The sequence below is a fragment of the Pararge aegeria genome, chromosome 12 (genome assembly GCF_905163445.1).
Source record: "Pararge aegeria chromosome 12, ilParAegt1.1, whole genome shotgun sequence".
Taxonomy (NCBI): Eukaryota; Metazoa; Arthropoda; class Insecta; order Lepidoptera; family Nymphalidae; genus Pararge; species Pararge aegeria.
This window is the reverse complement of record NC_053191.1, coordinates 7,961,784-7,976,578: the sequence shown is the minus strand read 5'-3', so window position 1 is coordinate 7,976,578 and position 14,795 is coordinate 7,961,784. Positions and strand designations below refer to the sequence as shown.

General features: G+C 36.1%; 1 protein-coding gene across 1 annotated transcript in view; it reads right to left on the bottom strand.

Annotated features, from left to right (window-relative positions):
• Nucleotides 1–12,717, bottom strand: part of LOC120628307 (LIM/homeobox protein Lhx1) — an 84,003-nt gene extending 71,286 nt beyond the window's left edge. The window contains exons 1-2 of the mRNA XM_039896615.1: nucleotides 12,702–12,717; nucleotides 3,959–4,148 (exon numbers count right to left, since the gene is read on the bottom strand). Coding sequence (XP_039752549.1) covers nucleotides 3,959–4,148; nucleotides 12,702–12,717 — 206 coding nt within the window. The remainder of the gene's footprint in view (nucleotides 1–3,958; nucleotides 4,149–12,701) is intronic.
• Nucleotides 12,718–14,795: the final 2,078 nt, after the last annotated feature.

Here is a 14,795-nt window from a genome sequence, read left to right as displayed (position 1 = left end):
TTAACGTATTAAACACATTAGTCCGGTTATAAAAATCGTATTATATATATCGCTTGCCACTTCTTGAACCCGCGGTTTATATCACCGAAAGCTCGAAAAGCTTGTCTCTCAAATATAACATAAAGTATTAAAACAGCGGATGTGCTAATGGACCTCTTTCCGCTGACCTGCGACATAATAACTTTTTTTAAACTTTTGGGCGCCATATGATTCAACGAATGCTAATATTAGTTATACTTTTTTGTAAAAGGTCGAGAAACGTTGGATAACTTCCTACTTGATAACGGTAATTAGGCGTGTGGTTTTGGAACAAAAAATACTAAGTTCTTAGTTTTACAGAAATCGGGCGGTTAATGCACTTATATTTTAGATGGGAACGGGCAGCAATCAGCAAAATTAAACCCCCCATCCCATTGCTTTGTAAGGTCATATTTTGACTTTACAAAACAATGGCAACCCTAAATTGCTATAAGCAACTTTACTTGTCTCTCTGTTCTAGAACTTTGGCAGCATATCATATCTATTTCCTCCGGCAGCATAACTACCACGCTGCTCTAGCTAAGCTCTTAATCCTTCTGTCCAATGAAGTAGGAGACCCGTGCCAAGCGGTTGGATATAATAGGATAAAAATAAATTCTGAATTATAACAAGATCACAATATTTATTTTACTCCCAAAAAAGCTTATTTAAAAGCATTATACGAATCCAAGTCTGCTATTGTAATTTTATCCCAGTTGTGGATTTATAAAACCATATAACCATTGAAAAAGATATTGAAACAACGTTAATTGTTGTTAAAAAAATATGTGCATGAAAATAGTATGTGAGAAAACACTTTTTTTCTGGAATTCCATTGTAAAAAAACTTCGAAGTAGTTAAAACAAGGTTATCTTGTGAAACTCAAACACAACCATTGCATTTGTTACATGCTATAAACAAGTTACCAATACCTCGACAATTTACCCTACCTATTACTTTGATTATTTTAATGAGTTAATGAATATACTTTTGTTGTACACCACAGAAAAAAATGTTACAGAAAATAAGAATACATAGAAAAAGTTACATAGAGCTGTAGATAAGTTCTGAATAATATAAACAATAGCTTTTATAAATTGTTGTCCCTTTATAATTAAACTTTGGATTGTTTGGTGTGCTCATTAATTGTTTTTCTTTTTTTGTTACAGTGAGTAATTTTCATGCCATGTTCAAGTCACTCACTCGCATTTATATCTAATGTAAAATCAACACAATGTTGTCGTTCCAAATGTTACATGTCATATCAACAGAAATCTTTTCCACAAGTAAAATTCTTTAGTAATTTAACACGAGCATTATACAAATGATACAAAACCGTCATTTATCGCGAATCACGAAGATTTACTTCACACAACCAGATAACAAATCACGAGATTCCAAACAAAAAGTAATGAATTATGCATTGCGTTTTTGTTCTGTTTTAAAATCAAAATTGATTGCGTTAAAAGCCACAAAACATTAGTGTCTAGAATTTGTTCTTTTCAGATTTCGGCATTACACGTCTTCTTGCGCTATTTTAGATTTTTTGCTGGCATTTTAAGATATTTTTTGTCTAGTGACTCTTGCAAGATAACAAAGCGCTTCCTTGGCGTTGTAAAAAGTAATCTAAAGAAATCGTATTCGAAGAAACTACTTTTTGGCCCTGGACGAGCCTACAGTGTCTACTGAATCGCAACGTCTTGCGTCTTCTGCGTTAGATAAAAAGCTGGAGCGTCAACTGTGCACATTTTTTTTTTTCATACCTATTAACTTTTCTTTTCATCAGGCTTTAGTAACGCGGTTTTGCTCAAGAATAAATTATTGCGTAGTGCAACAAAATTTTTAAATTTAATCACCGAAGACGGTTTCAATGTTCTTGACCCTTTGTGTAATACCTAAATGACTTGTGTTATTTTGACACTTCGATCATGCCATGATCTATTCTTCACCCACTTTTATAACTGGGGTTATAAGACTGATCAAAATACATATTATGATTATTTGGTAACGGTGGCTGAGACTAGAAATTATGACTTAATAATAATTGGCAAAGCACGCAAAACTATATGTTATTATCGTTAAAAGTTTTCCTATACTCGTATTGGAGTAGTATTGGGAGGTTAAGGCTAAAATCACTTGACTAATATGATACCTATGATCAGCACTGGGCAGACAACTTTTGTTTTCCTAACAACTGCAGTGCTATAGTGTATTTTAATCAGCTCGTATTTTAGGAATGATGAAAACATGGAGCCCGAGGCGAAGGCGGAATGGGCGGTCTGGGGCAGGAGTGAAATGCCCCTTGACGATATTTTTAATTGTTACAAGTATCTATTCTCTGATGATCGTTGTCCTTGTACAAGTATATATTCTCTCTCTCTGGTTATCATTGTAAACCCCCGTGCTTCAAAGAGCACGGCCTGTACCCCAACAGTGGGACATTAATAGGTAGGATAACTCCAGTAAGGCTTAAAAGGCTGTAAAGTCCCTCTCTCTAACGAGACGGATGACGTGTGACTGGGAAAAACTAATAAATTCAGTATGCAGAAATTAAAGTTAATCTCTAAAGAAGCTCTTTCCAACAAGACAGTAGGTCTCTGCCCAATGAAAAACTAATAAAATATAGTATGATGAAACTGAAGTCAACCTCTAAAATCCCTCTTTTCTACGAGACAGGGTGCCTATGTCCAATAAGCCGATTACAATGAATCGTGGGCTCAGCTCAAAAACCCACTCCTTTGGAGCAGGAGGCCTGCGTCCAGTAGGAAACTAATAAGCTGAGTACGATGAAACATAGGTCAAGCTTTAGTATCCCTCTCTCTTTAAAGACAGGAGCCTGGGCTCAGAGGAACACGAACAGGCTGCTGGAGTAAGATATAAGAATACTTGGGTAGCAAGTTCCAAAATCCATGTCCTACGGGAAAAGGTGGGCTGATGTCCAGTGGGAAACTGGTAAGCTGAGTATAAATCTTAGACTTATCTTGGGTCTTGGGTAGAGCTCTGAAATTCTTCTCTTCTATGAAACATGAGGCTGTTCCCATAAGAGACAGAAAGCTGGGCACAGCGCAGCAGGGTAATAATAACTGAGTATAATATTTTAGTAGTAGAAGCAACAGAGCTGGTCCACGGAAATACTATTATTTCTGGTTTCCGGTCTGAACGGCTTGGGCGCCTGTGTAATTAACACAAACTAACCTTAACACCTATGTCTCGAGTTTATAGACACAGGGCGGCACTTTGTAGGATAGAAGATAGTTTGTAGTAGTGTTGCTCGGTTTATAGCCGATAGTTTTCCACTTTATCAGTTGGGCGGTTTGCTAGGTCCGTCAAATTGACTATAAAATATATATTTTTATTATTTCACTACAAGTTAGCCCATGACTGCAATCTCACCTGGTGGTAAGTGACGATGCAGTCTAAGATGATGCGACTAAGCTCGGATATTTAAAGAGCCCAAGAGAGCGTATTATCCATGATAATACCCAAGTTTTTAACAAAACTGCGCCATCAAAAACTACAGAAGGAAGAGACGAGAAACTAACTTTAAAGATTTGCTGACGGCTGCCGATTAAGATGACCTGGGATTTACCAGCATTTATAGAAAACCCACTCGATTTACTCCATGAACTAATTAAGTTCAGGTCGGAATTCAAACGAGTGATAGCCCCCGCCGATAAGCGGGATAACCTGTTAGGGAGTATGGTAGTCAGTCAGTTTCTACGCGACATCGCACCGCAATACTAAATCGCTTAGCGGCACGTCTTTGTCTGTAGGGTAGTACGGCCACGGCCAAAGCCTCCCACCAGACCAAACCAGACAAAATTCAAAAATAATAAATTCCCAAATTTCCCCTGCCGAAAATCGAACCAGGGACCTCCTACATTCACAGCGCTAACCGTTGCGCCACGGAGGTCGTCGAAAACATCAATATGAAACTTACCTAAAAAAATCATTTCTACAAAAGAGTTTGTTGTCCCGCGAGTAGCATTTGTCGGCGAGCGGCGCGCGGCAGTCTGCACAGCGCACGCACGCCGCATGCCATGCTCGCTCAAGCACGTGCAGTAGGAACTTATCCAGTATGGGCTTCTCGCAGCCAGCGCACGCCATGGCGCCGCCTGCCTCGCCACGTCCTGGTGACAAAGGTTTTGGTTAAACAGGAATCACTTTACATAGCTAACCTAACCACAAGTTTGACAGAAACAGACTTGGGTTATAATTCTAGTGTGCTAATAAAGAAAGCGATAATTTGGCATTTTGGTAAAACTGCGTTCAGACAACAAATGAAATTAGAGGGGCTGTATATCTCTAAAATGCCTCTTGATACTCTCTGCTCATGATTTTTCTAAAGAATAGCACTAACGTAGGTTTTTTTTATATGGCTGTTAGTTTTTTGAGTTTATCTTCGATGAATATATTTTTATGGGACTTTCAGCCCGGAGTGTGTATAGTCCTTATTAATAACGTTGCAAAGCCGTTGTATAGTTACTCAACGTTTTGTCTTCAAATTATTGATATCTGTTACTTAGACAGAACAATGTTTATTAGTAAGGCACTACCACTAAGTATTTTAAACCATGAGAAACGGGATAACAGACATTCTGGGAAGAAGAACGAAGTAACTGTTTGTCTCGTAGAAGATAACCTACCCAATTTTATAAATAATTTCTACCCACATACCAAAAAGACCAGTTTCTTCAAAGAAGTCACTAGTAGGCGCATCTATCCATTTCATTAATCTATATTAATAGGGTTTGGATAACATTCTAAATAGTTAAATAATATAATAATGTAATGTTAACCGTTTTTAAGAGGCTTTGACTATGTATGTATGTACGTACGTAGGTACATACAAACATACGTATTATAGAGCGGTATATATAGAACATAGGAGAAATGTTCCAATGCTTCGTTTTATCGTACGCTGGTAGCAAACGACTGCACCATAATAGGATTGTGTTTTACGATCGATAAAGCTTAGTTGAATAAAGTTTTATTAGCATATGTTATTACCGGCCACGTTATGTACTTTCGCAAATAAAATGTAGCACTGCTTTCAACGTTAAATGGTACCGTACCTCGCTAACTTTACTTCTGTACCTTATGTATGCTTTAGATTTCCTTTACGTAGTAACTCTACATAATCTGTGATTCTACATAATCTATGGAATTAAAATTGAACAGAGCTGTGAAGTACGAACAGCTTTCTATTTATGATTCAGATAACGCGCGTGTGTGCCTTTGTTACTAAAAGGTACTTTTTTGTTTTTTACTGCTTTTGTGATGATGAATTACCTGATTATGACCATGATAACTTAGAAAGCGACACTGCAAATATTGTAACACTCTTTTGAGCTTTTCATATTGCGGGGCTATGCTTACGTGATTACATTTATCATACCTTACACACAGTGGCGTGCATAGAGGGTATGCAGATGATATAAATTTAAGAAAATCTACAGTAAGAGTTATAAAAAACTTAAGAATAGGCATTGTAAGAGTTAAAGAAAGCCTAACCTTGAGTATTTATAACTCGTACTGGCGATTTTCTTCATTTTATATCATCTGCATACCCTGTGCATACCCTCTATGCACGCCACTGCTTACACATTGACAATAGTTTACATTTTTTTGCTTTACAATAGAATATAATCATCTTATAATCGGCTCCGAAAATTTTAATGCGCAATAAACGCAAAATCTTTTCTATGAACTAAGCCTTATTTTTATTATAAGAAAGAAGGCTGCCTTTCTACAGATAGATACATATATGTGATGATATAGATATCTTTGTGTATGTATGACATTGACAGGATCGCTTAAATGTCATAACTCTGATAGAAACTGAACAAAATGGGCTACACTATGATAAGGTACACTATAGATAGTTTGCTAGGTAACATTATTATCCCGAATATCCTTTCTTGAAAGGTTTTATGGTTTGTTGTTTAGTAATTGATATGCAAAGCATTTCGCTTAGGTACCTACCTACCTATTTTTACTAGAAAGCCCCTTCTTCTTCTCTTGGCGATTCCTCTAACCAGCAAAAGACAAAATTCTAATAAACTTATTCAAAAACAAAAGCACGTCAACTCGAAATCTTTCATATATTTTTTTCAGATACGTTCTTTTTTGGAACGATCAAAAAGTTGACATTTATTGGCTAAATTTATGAAGGTCGCGGCGTCGTCGCCCGGTTTGTATTCCACATTCAAATCTGAATGTCCGATTGGTCGCGCACCATTTCACGCGATGCGTTTAGAAATGTCTCGACGGCGATTTACCTACAGTGGTCATGGTTATGCAGTGGTGCGTGTGATTTCGGATGAAGTATACCGCTGGCACGCTACCCAGTCAAGATTTACTTTTTTATGCGGTATTATAAAACCACAGATTAGTTAAGAAATTATAGATCAAAGACTTACTAACACTTAAATATGTAGATTAATTTCAAAGCTGACAGTCTAGGTTATTTCACCATAATCCATAGATTAATAATTATGAAAGTGAGATTATACCTTAGGGATCCTAACTATATTAAATTGCTCATTTATTTGAAAAATCCGTCCTTATCTAAATTTCAAAACCAGCAAGATTTGCCCGCATTCGTCTCGCGGCCTGAGTGACTTGTCAATATTAAGCCTCGGCCATCCTATCCACTGATGCTGAAATTCATATACGCTTAGATAAATTATTATTTTCTCAGTAGTATATAAGCGACTGTATGCGCTGCGCCATCTATGGTGCCGCGATAGAGAGATGCGAGTCAAAATCCCGTATTATACCCGACGTATTTTAAATAATATTTGGTATTTCCTTTAGTTGTGGATAGTTCCACTAGAATTAAAACCACGTTAATTCACGTAGTCAATATCAACACGCACCTGAATATTTGCTTTGAATGCCAAACTTACCAAATTAGAAACTATCAGTTACTAACGCCAAGTTCTACGCCAAATTTCGGTTGCCCCATTTCTAATCTAATAAGTATATAGGGTTTAAAAAGTAGCCTGGATTGGGTCTCGCGATGTTAAAGATTAGCCGATAAATAAAATGACAGAGTTAAATTTGTAAAACTATTAAGGGTGCATTTCTGTCTGTCTGTGGCTTTCTAACGTAAACTTTGTTAGCTTCACCAAATAAATCTTGTTAAATATTTGTATTTGCCTGCAGCCAGTGGCGTGCATAGAGGGTATGCACAGGGTACGCAGATTATATAAAATGATAAAAATCTCCGGTATGATCTGCATACCCTGTGCATACCCTCCATGCACGCCACTGCCTGCAGCTTAGTTAGTAAAGATAGGCATAAGCAGCCAGACGAATTAATCTCAGTGGAAAACTCCTTTGGCAATGTTTCGTCAAGTACTACATATTAATTTTTCACATCTACCTATACTACCTATCACTATCACTGGCCAACCAATTCACGGCACCTGGTGGCTAAATTAAAACGAATTCCCGTCCTCTCTCAGGTTATGTTTATTTTTGAGATATCTCCACACCAATAAAAGATACCAAACAGTAATATTGAATTATGCTTAGAAGACGCTTAATCTAATGAAATTTTATTTCATAAAAAAGTTGTCCATCAATACATTTTTTTTTTCAATTAAATTATATGTAGGTTAGGTAATTAACCTGATAAATAAATGGTACATAACTTACGACATAAGTACATACGCCAGCTAACAAATATTACATTCCCATCCAGTTCATTACAAAATTTACAGTTTGTTACAAAAATTACACTCCTAGTGATGTAGTCGGGTAAAGACATATCATAAATATTTAATCCTCCTTAAGTGAAATCACAAACCACATAAATAAACTTGTTGAGTTTAAAAACGTGTAAATAGATTTAAAAGTTAATCGGCTAACGTGAAAGTTAGTGGGTATAGCGATCGCCTTTACTTTCCAGAAATGCAACGGGGCCACGGATTATACGGACTTATTTACAAAGTAACTTGTTAATAATCTGTGGTTTACCTCAATGTTATGATCTTATACGATCTTAAGCCTATTTCCTTCAAGTTTAGTACCTACGTTCCTATTTATTTTCTACTATCGGTCCCCCGCGACTTTATCTGCATCCAAATTTCACATCTAAACTTTCTTCCAGTATCCTAAACAATATACCTCGACCCACCGCATCGTCGTGCCTGCCTACCTTCACCTAAATGCAAAGAAGACTTTTTAAATCAACTGTTATTCGTGAGTTTAGCACGTTTTCACAAATAAACATTCATTCCTTATTTAACTGAACCCTAGATTTAGGGAGATTTTTTACAAATCCTAAAAACTGTTTTTTCTTTGTGACAAATAAAGAAAAAAACATGTTTGAACCTAAATACAAACATTTTAAATAGAGCAACAAAAACTATAAACGTGACACAATGTCGGTTATAGCTTCAAGCTTTTGATGACCCCCTGGTGCAGTGGTAAGCGCTGTTGTTTAGAGGAAGAGGGCCCGGATTCGATTCCCAGCACGGGCAATTTTGGAATCTTAAATTTTTGAATTGTCTCATGTCTGGATGGGAGGTTTTGGCCGTAGCTAGTTACCACCCAACCGACAGACACGTGCCGCTAAGCGATTGAGCTTTCGGTACGATGTCGCGTAGAAACCGCTTAGGGTTACCTACTTATGGGTTTAGTATAAATGCCATACTCCCTAACAGGTTAACCCGCTACCATCTTAGACTGCATCATCACTTACTACCAGGTGAGATTGCAGTCAAGGGCTAAGTTGTAGTGAAAAAAAATAAAGAGCTATAAAACTATATTCCGAACGAATTGCAACTTTTACACACCGACTCGTAAATTAAAATTTTATAAAGTTACAAAATGCTCTAGAGGAAAATAAAATGTTTTCAACCACTTGTTGCGGTGAGATAATATGAGTAGTCACTAGTCATACGTGGCTTATTAGCGAGCCCGGATCCTTCGCAAATTGTTTCAGCGGTTTTCAAGTAATTGGAAGGCAAACATATACCGATGAAAAACGCAAATACATTGTTTAAGGTTTACGACAGGACGTGGAAATTTTTCTTGCTATTTTTTTACGCGATTTACAAAGTAAGAGAAAGGTTATGTATGTACAGGTCGCCACAATTGAAACAATTTCCTCTCTATTGAAAATTAGTTCAAAATAGACATACGACGTTATTACTAAGAGATATGACATTCTTGTAGCACCTACTGCACTTAAGTTAGTAAAAAATCTAGAAGATTAAATATATAAATTTTATCAAATTATTTTATTAATAGATTGACCATGCTATGTGCGTCCCCCTTTGCTATGTGCGTTAAAATATACAATAAATTAGATGCAGGTCTAAAAAATCAACCTACGCGTTATTTAAAAAAAAATCTGGCGCATTGGCTGTGTAAGTACAAAATGTTCCTATGCAATATCCGAGTATCTGACTTCGAATTAAAAATGATATTATTTTGACATTATTATGATAACATTGATATTACCTGTATAATTTAATAAATAATTACTTTTCAATGCTTGCTCAACAAGTTTATGCAGACATGTGTAATGATTGTTCTTGTTGTGCATTTTACATTTCGCATGCTTAGTAGTAGAATATGGAGGAATGTTATATTATAATAAGACCCTATGTAAGCTCATATTCAGCGAATAAATTTCATTTCATTTCATTTCATTTCATGAATATAAATTAAAACAGTTAGTTTTAGCCAGGGCAGATGCTTAAAGGTTCGTTTGCTTCTACACTGCCGTGTATATTTATTTCTAATTAATAAGTGCCACCGGGAATACCGATTACTTATAGGTGTTTTAACTAAATAGTCGCCATTACCGAAATTCGCATCATCTCTAGGATTATTTCTTTCTCAAAAAGCAGATTAAATTATGGATACAAATCATCCTTTATCCACAAAAGTCATTGTTTATTATATATTTTTCTTAAAAGCACCGTTGCATATTGACAATAAGATAAGACATTTTAAGAAGCGTGCCAAAGATTTGTCGAGATTATTAATCCTCGAGTTTTTTAAGTCTTCCTAATTTTTACCACCCTAATTTTTTACAGTAAGATCTCGGATTATATTTTTTCTGACCTTATTTTGTCTACATAGATAAATAGTTGCTGATACAGAGTGCAAAACACAATATGCATTATATTCTTAATGAAAAAGTTAACAATCAAAACTTATGACGCTGGTATTAAAATTAAATTTTCTATGGAAAACTTTAAAAAATTACATCCACAATAAAAGTTTTTTGGTCATTTATATTATCTACTTCCCCTTGTCTAATCGGATTGAATTATCGAAGGTAGTCTAGAGTATATTAGTTAACTTAATTAACTTGTACCGGTCTGGAGCAGTATTAGCCAGCGCTCGGTCTCGAAAAGGAGCCCCGACGACGGTCGATTCGTCGCAGCGATCCAACTCGCTTCAAAACTGCCTCTACCTCTTCAATAAGTCGCTATGATAGATAGTAGTATGATCGATCGGCTAGCGTCTCGCAAGATTCTTAATTGCAAGAATTTAGATGATATGTAAACTTTACAGTAAACTCAAGTAGTAGTTACTGCCTAGCTAATTGCAATTGCAAACGCGCTAAAGATTTCATGCAATCTGCGTATTTACGACGTAACTGCGGCGATTACGGACATACTGGCAATAACAGCGACGGATTGTCCCATGTATGGTTAACCTTAGATAGGTAATAGGGAAGTAGATTAAGTATTAATTCCTACCTATACCTAACGAGTATTCTGTACCTACCTACTTTCTCCTAAAGTTGAATGATAAGAGTGGTCGATGATAAAAATATAAACCGAAAACTGAAAAAGATGTTGAAGAACAAAATTGTGGGCGATATGTACCTACTACTACCTAAAGTCTAAGTCTATAAATCGCAACTTATAATATAGGTTGGAAAAGCAACCAATAGATAGGTTCCTACCTACGAGTAGAAGTACAGGAAGTGCTTATATAATCAATATTTCGATAATCAACTTTAGTAGGTATCTAGTATCTACCCTAAGTAAGATTTTGTTGACCTAATACACATTTTTAATTCAGCAAGACACACATCGCCATCTAGCCCAAAAGTAAGCGTAGCTTGTGTTATGGGTACTGAGATGACTGATGAATATTATTATGAATAATTATGAATAATATTATTATACGCATAGTATACAGATAAACACCCAGCCACTGAAAATCATTCATATTTATCAAAACAATATTTTTCCAGTTGTGGGAATCGAACCCACTTTTGGCTCAAAAAGTAAGGTAGCTGCCGACTGCGCCAAGCGACCGGCAAACATTTTACAGCCTATTTGCTTTACCGTCTTCGCATATATCTAATATTTAAAGACCTAGCACAATAGGTAGATATATTATTAGGTATAGTAACTACCAAATTTAATTTAAAGCCTACGTAACGTGTCCTGCCAACTACCTAGGTCGGCTTTAAGATTTACCTATCATTGTAACTAAAATCGCTACCTATATGTAGAGATGTTTCTTTAAGTGATACTTACCTAGGACAGGTATTATAGTTATATTAGTAGATAAAGCAAAACAAGCTAGGTTTGTAATACATAATTATAAGTATACTTATAGAAATATTTTTTTCTTTCTTTCTAAAAACCTACATTGACCTACCTATTGGGTATCTTATAAGTGGGTAGGATTATGTAAAAAATTTTGGTAGGAAGTAGGTACCAAGTACTTACCTACTTATATGAATGTAGGTACATTTTGGTTTTAATCCTGATTAAATTCATTTGTACTTTGTGCAAAAGGCGCATGCACTATAACGCGAACTCTACGTAGAGATTGCGCCGTCAACATTAGGCCTAAATATCGAACAAATTAAACGCTACAGCCACAGGCTACAATACTTATAATTACATAAATAGATTAAAATACTAATGTATATTTATGCAGTGACCTTCTTGTCAACATTTTGGTCTATAATAGATTAATAAAACTATAAAAAGGTAGGTAAAAATAGAGAATAAGTTAATTAAGAATATAGAGAATTGGAATAACAGACAGTATAAAAGGTGTCATAATCTGAGGTAGGTAAAAAAAAATTATCTGAATTATAAATAATATGAGAAAAATCAATTTAAAAGTCAGTCAGTGAGTTTCAAAGTTGGCACGTTTAACTTAAGCTAGAACCAACTATTCATAAAGAAATGTCATCAAATTTCATTACTGCTCTGATAAGAAAAATTGTCATAGATTATAGAGTGGTTGGTACCTACCTATAGCCTAACAATATTCTACTGGGCAAAAGCCTTCCCATGTCTGAGAGGATATGAGTCTCCTGCAGCCTAGGGGAGCGAAATGTCATACAGCGGGGCATAGATCCACCACGCTAACCCAGTGCGGATTGGTGGACTGAACATATCTCCGGATCTCCACTGATAGACGCCTGTACTGATTTCCGCATAATAAAGATACGCAACGTATTCCTTTAGAGTAATAAGCACAAGTTACGTTTCTTAAAAATTATGAGTGATAAGATCTTATCAATTTCAATGGATAGCTTTTTATAGCAATTATACAGAGCCAGGTTTTGACCTGCGACCTGCGACCCTCGGGCGACCATCACCGCGTTCTAACCACAAGGCTATAAGTGGTATCACGATTAAATATGATAAAATAATCAAAAAGAAAATAAACAAAACAACCTCCATACGTCGGCATCGCTGATAATAATCACATTCAATGTTCGAAAAAGCACGATTAAAAATTCGGTCAAAATCCTATCACGAGACACTGACTTTTACCAATGTGGTGCTGGTGGAAGGGGGGGTGTGCCCCCCGTCCTGCGGCTAAAAATCCCGCCACTTCGGCTCACGTCACTTCACTTATCAAGACACTTCGCGGCTCGAACGCGCGTGGCTCCCGACAACGATCCAACACGCGCGACTTCCAAACGCGTACTGATCACAAAACCATAGCTTTTCCATCAAAACGCGCACCAGACAGGGACAGCTATACAAATAATCGATATATTAGAGCGAGAGGGAAAGGGTAGCGTTTTGAAACAGGCGTGGTTCAAGTGAGCGGCCACTCGCATCGAGGGGGTGGCGCCATCGTTGTATATTTTTCTTTATTTTTTCCTCCGTGCGTGTTCCGTGTAGTGGGACTTCGTTTTGTGGGACACGTGCGTTCGCAGTAAATTTAAATTGCCTTGTATCGGGTAGCTGTGTAATTATAGCCTGGATTTTTCGGTTTCTCATCTAGGTTCTTTATAGTTCGGTTGTTTTGACGGGGGGCGTGTGAGCCATGTTTATGTAGATGCTCACCCGCCTTCTGTGGTTGAAGCTCTGATATTTTTTATTCTGAGTTTTGAGATCTGACGTGTTTTTGTGTTTTAGTTTTCCGGTGGTATCTAAATACACTAAAGGCAATAACCACAAATATACAACAAGTTTTATTCTGAGGGTAGGGAGGGGAGACTCGGGTCGTAGTCAATTAATAATAAAATAAATAAATAAATATACCTAGCTACTAGGACAATACGCACTTTGCCATATAGACCCAAAGTAAGCGTAAGTAGCTTCTGTTATGGGTGGGTTCTAGTGATCCTACTAAGATGACTGATGAATATTTTTAGGAACAATATACATAAATATTTAAGATATAAAATATATATATCAGGGTGTTTATATATATAGATATATTATATCTATATATATAAACACGACAGTGAAAAACATTCATGTACATAACATAAACATTTTCCAGTCGTGGGAATCGAAGCCTTAGTCTCAGAAACTGAGTCGCTGACGAAAATGCACTGAACGCTGCCCACTGCGCAAATCGGCCGTCCAAAAATATTTATTATTCAGCATATTTTAGTTAGTGTTGCCCAAATGCAAGAACAAGACGAGACTTAGCCAGTCTTGGTCTTGGTCTTGCGCCAATACACCTGGTCTTGGTCTTGGTCTTGGTCTTGCGCTCCCAGTCTTGGTCTTGGTCTTGGTCTTGCAGCAAGAGTCTTGCAAGTCTTGCAATTACCTATTAGTCTATTACTATTTATTAAAGTTTACTTTAAATCTTAGAAAAACGTATTAGAATTGGAACATTGTGAGCTTGAATTAACATAGCCATAGTAAAGATCAAGCAGATTAATAAATAACTGAAGATTTGATAAGGAATTCGAAAAATCAACTGACCTATATGTCGTTTTCCATGGAAGTAACTGTTTCTTAATAAACATTTATGATTTATAAGCTTACATTTGCTAAAACATGTAAAAAAACAAATTAATTACAATAACTTGACTGTATTTTAAAGAACAATACTTATCTGTCTAGAAAGAGATTGAACCCTCAACTTATAAGAAATTTAATAAAAGAGTTTTACGATTTATCATTTATTTGAATAAAAAATAAAATACAACACAAATCAACAGCTTTATCATTAGGTTATGATACTTTATATCAATTCTTTTGACCAAGAATTAATACAAAGTAACCATCTGGCTGACTCATCACTTAACCTATTTCTATGTTTCTAATTACTAATGATGCTTTAGAAAATAACCTCTCAGCAGGTACTGAAGTTGCAGGTATTGAGAGAAAATCACGGGCCATTTTCGATAAAATCGGATACTCTGTCTCATGCGTCCTCCACCAATCTAAAATCACCAATCTGAAACTTATTTATTCTTTGGAACACCTGTAGGTACTCTTAAAATTCGAAATTATTTTGCATGAATAGTGTCAAATGTTATGATTTCGGCGCGGCGGCAACGATTGTTTTAGATTTCAAAA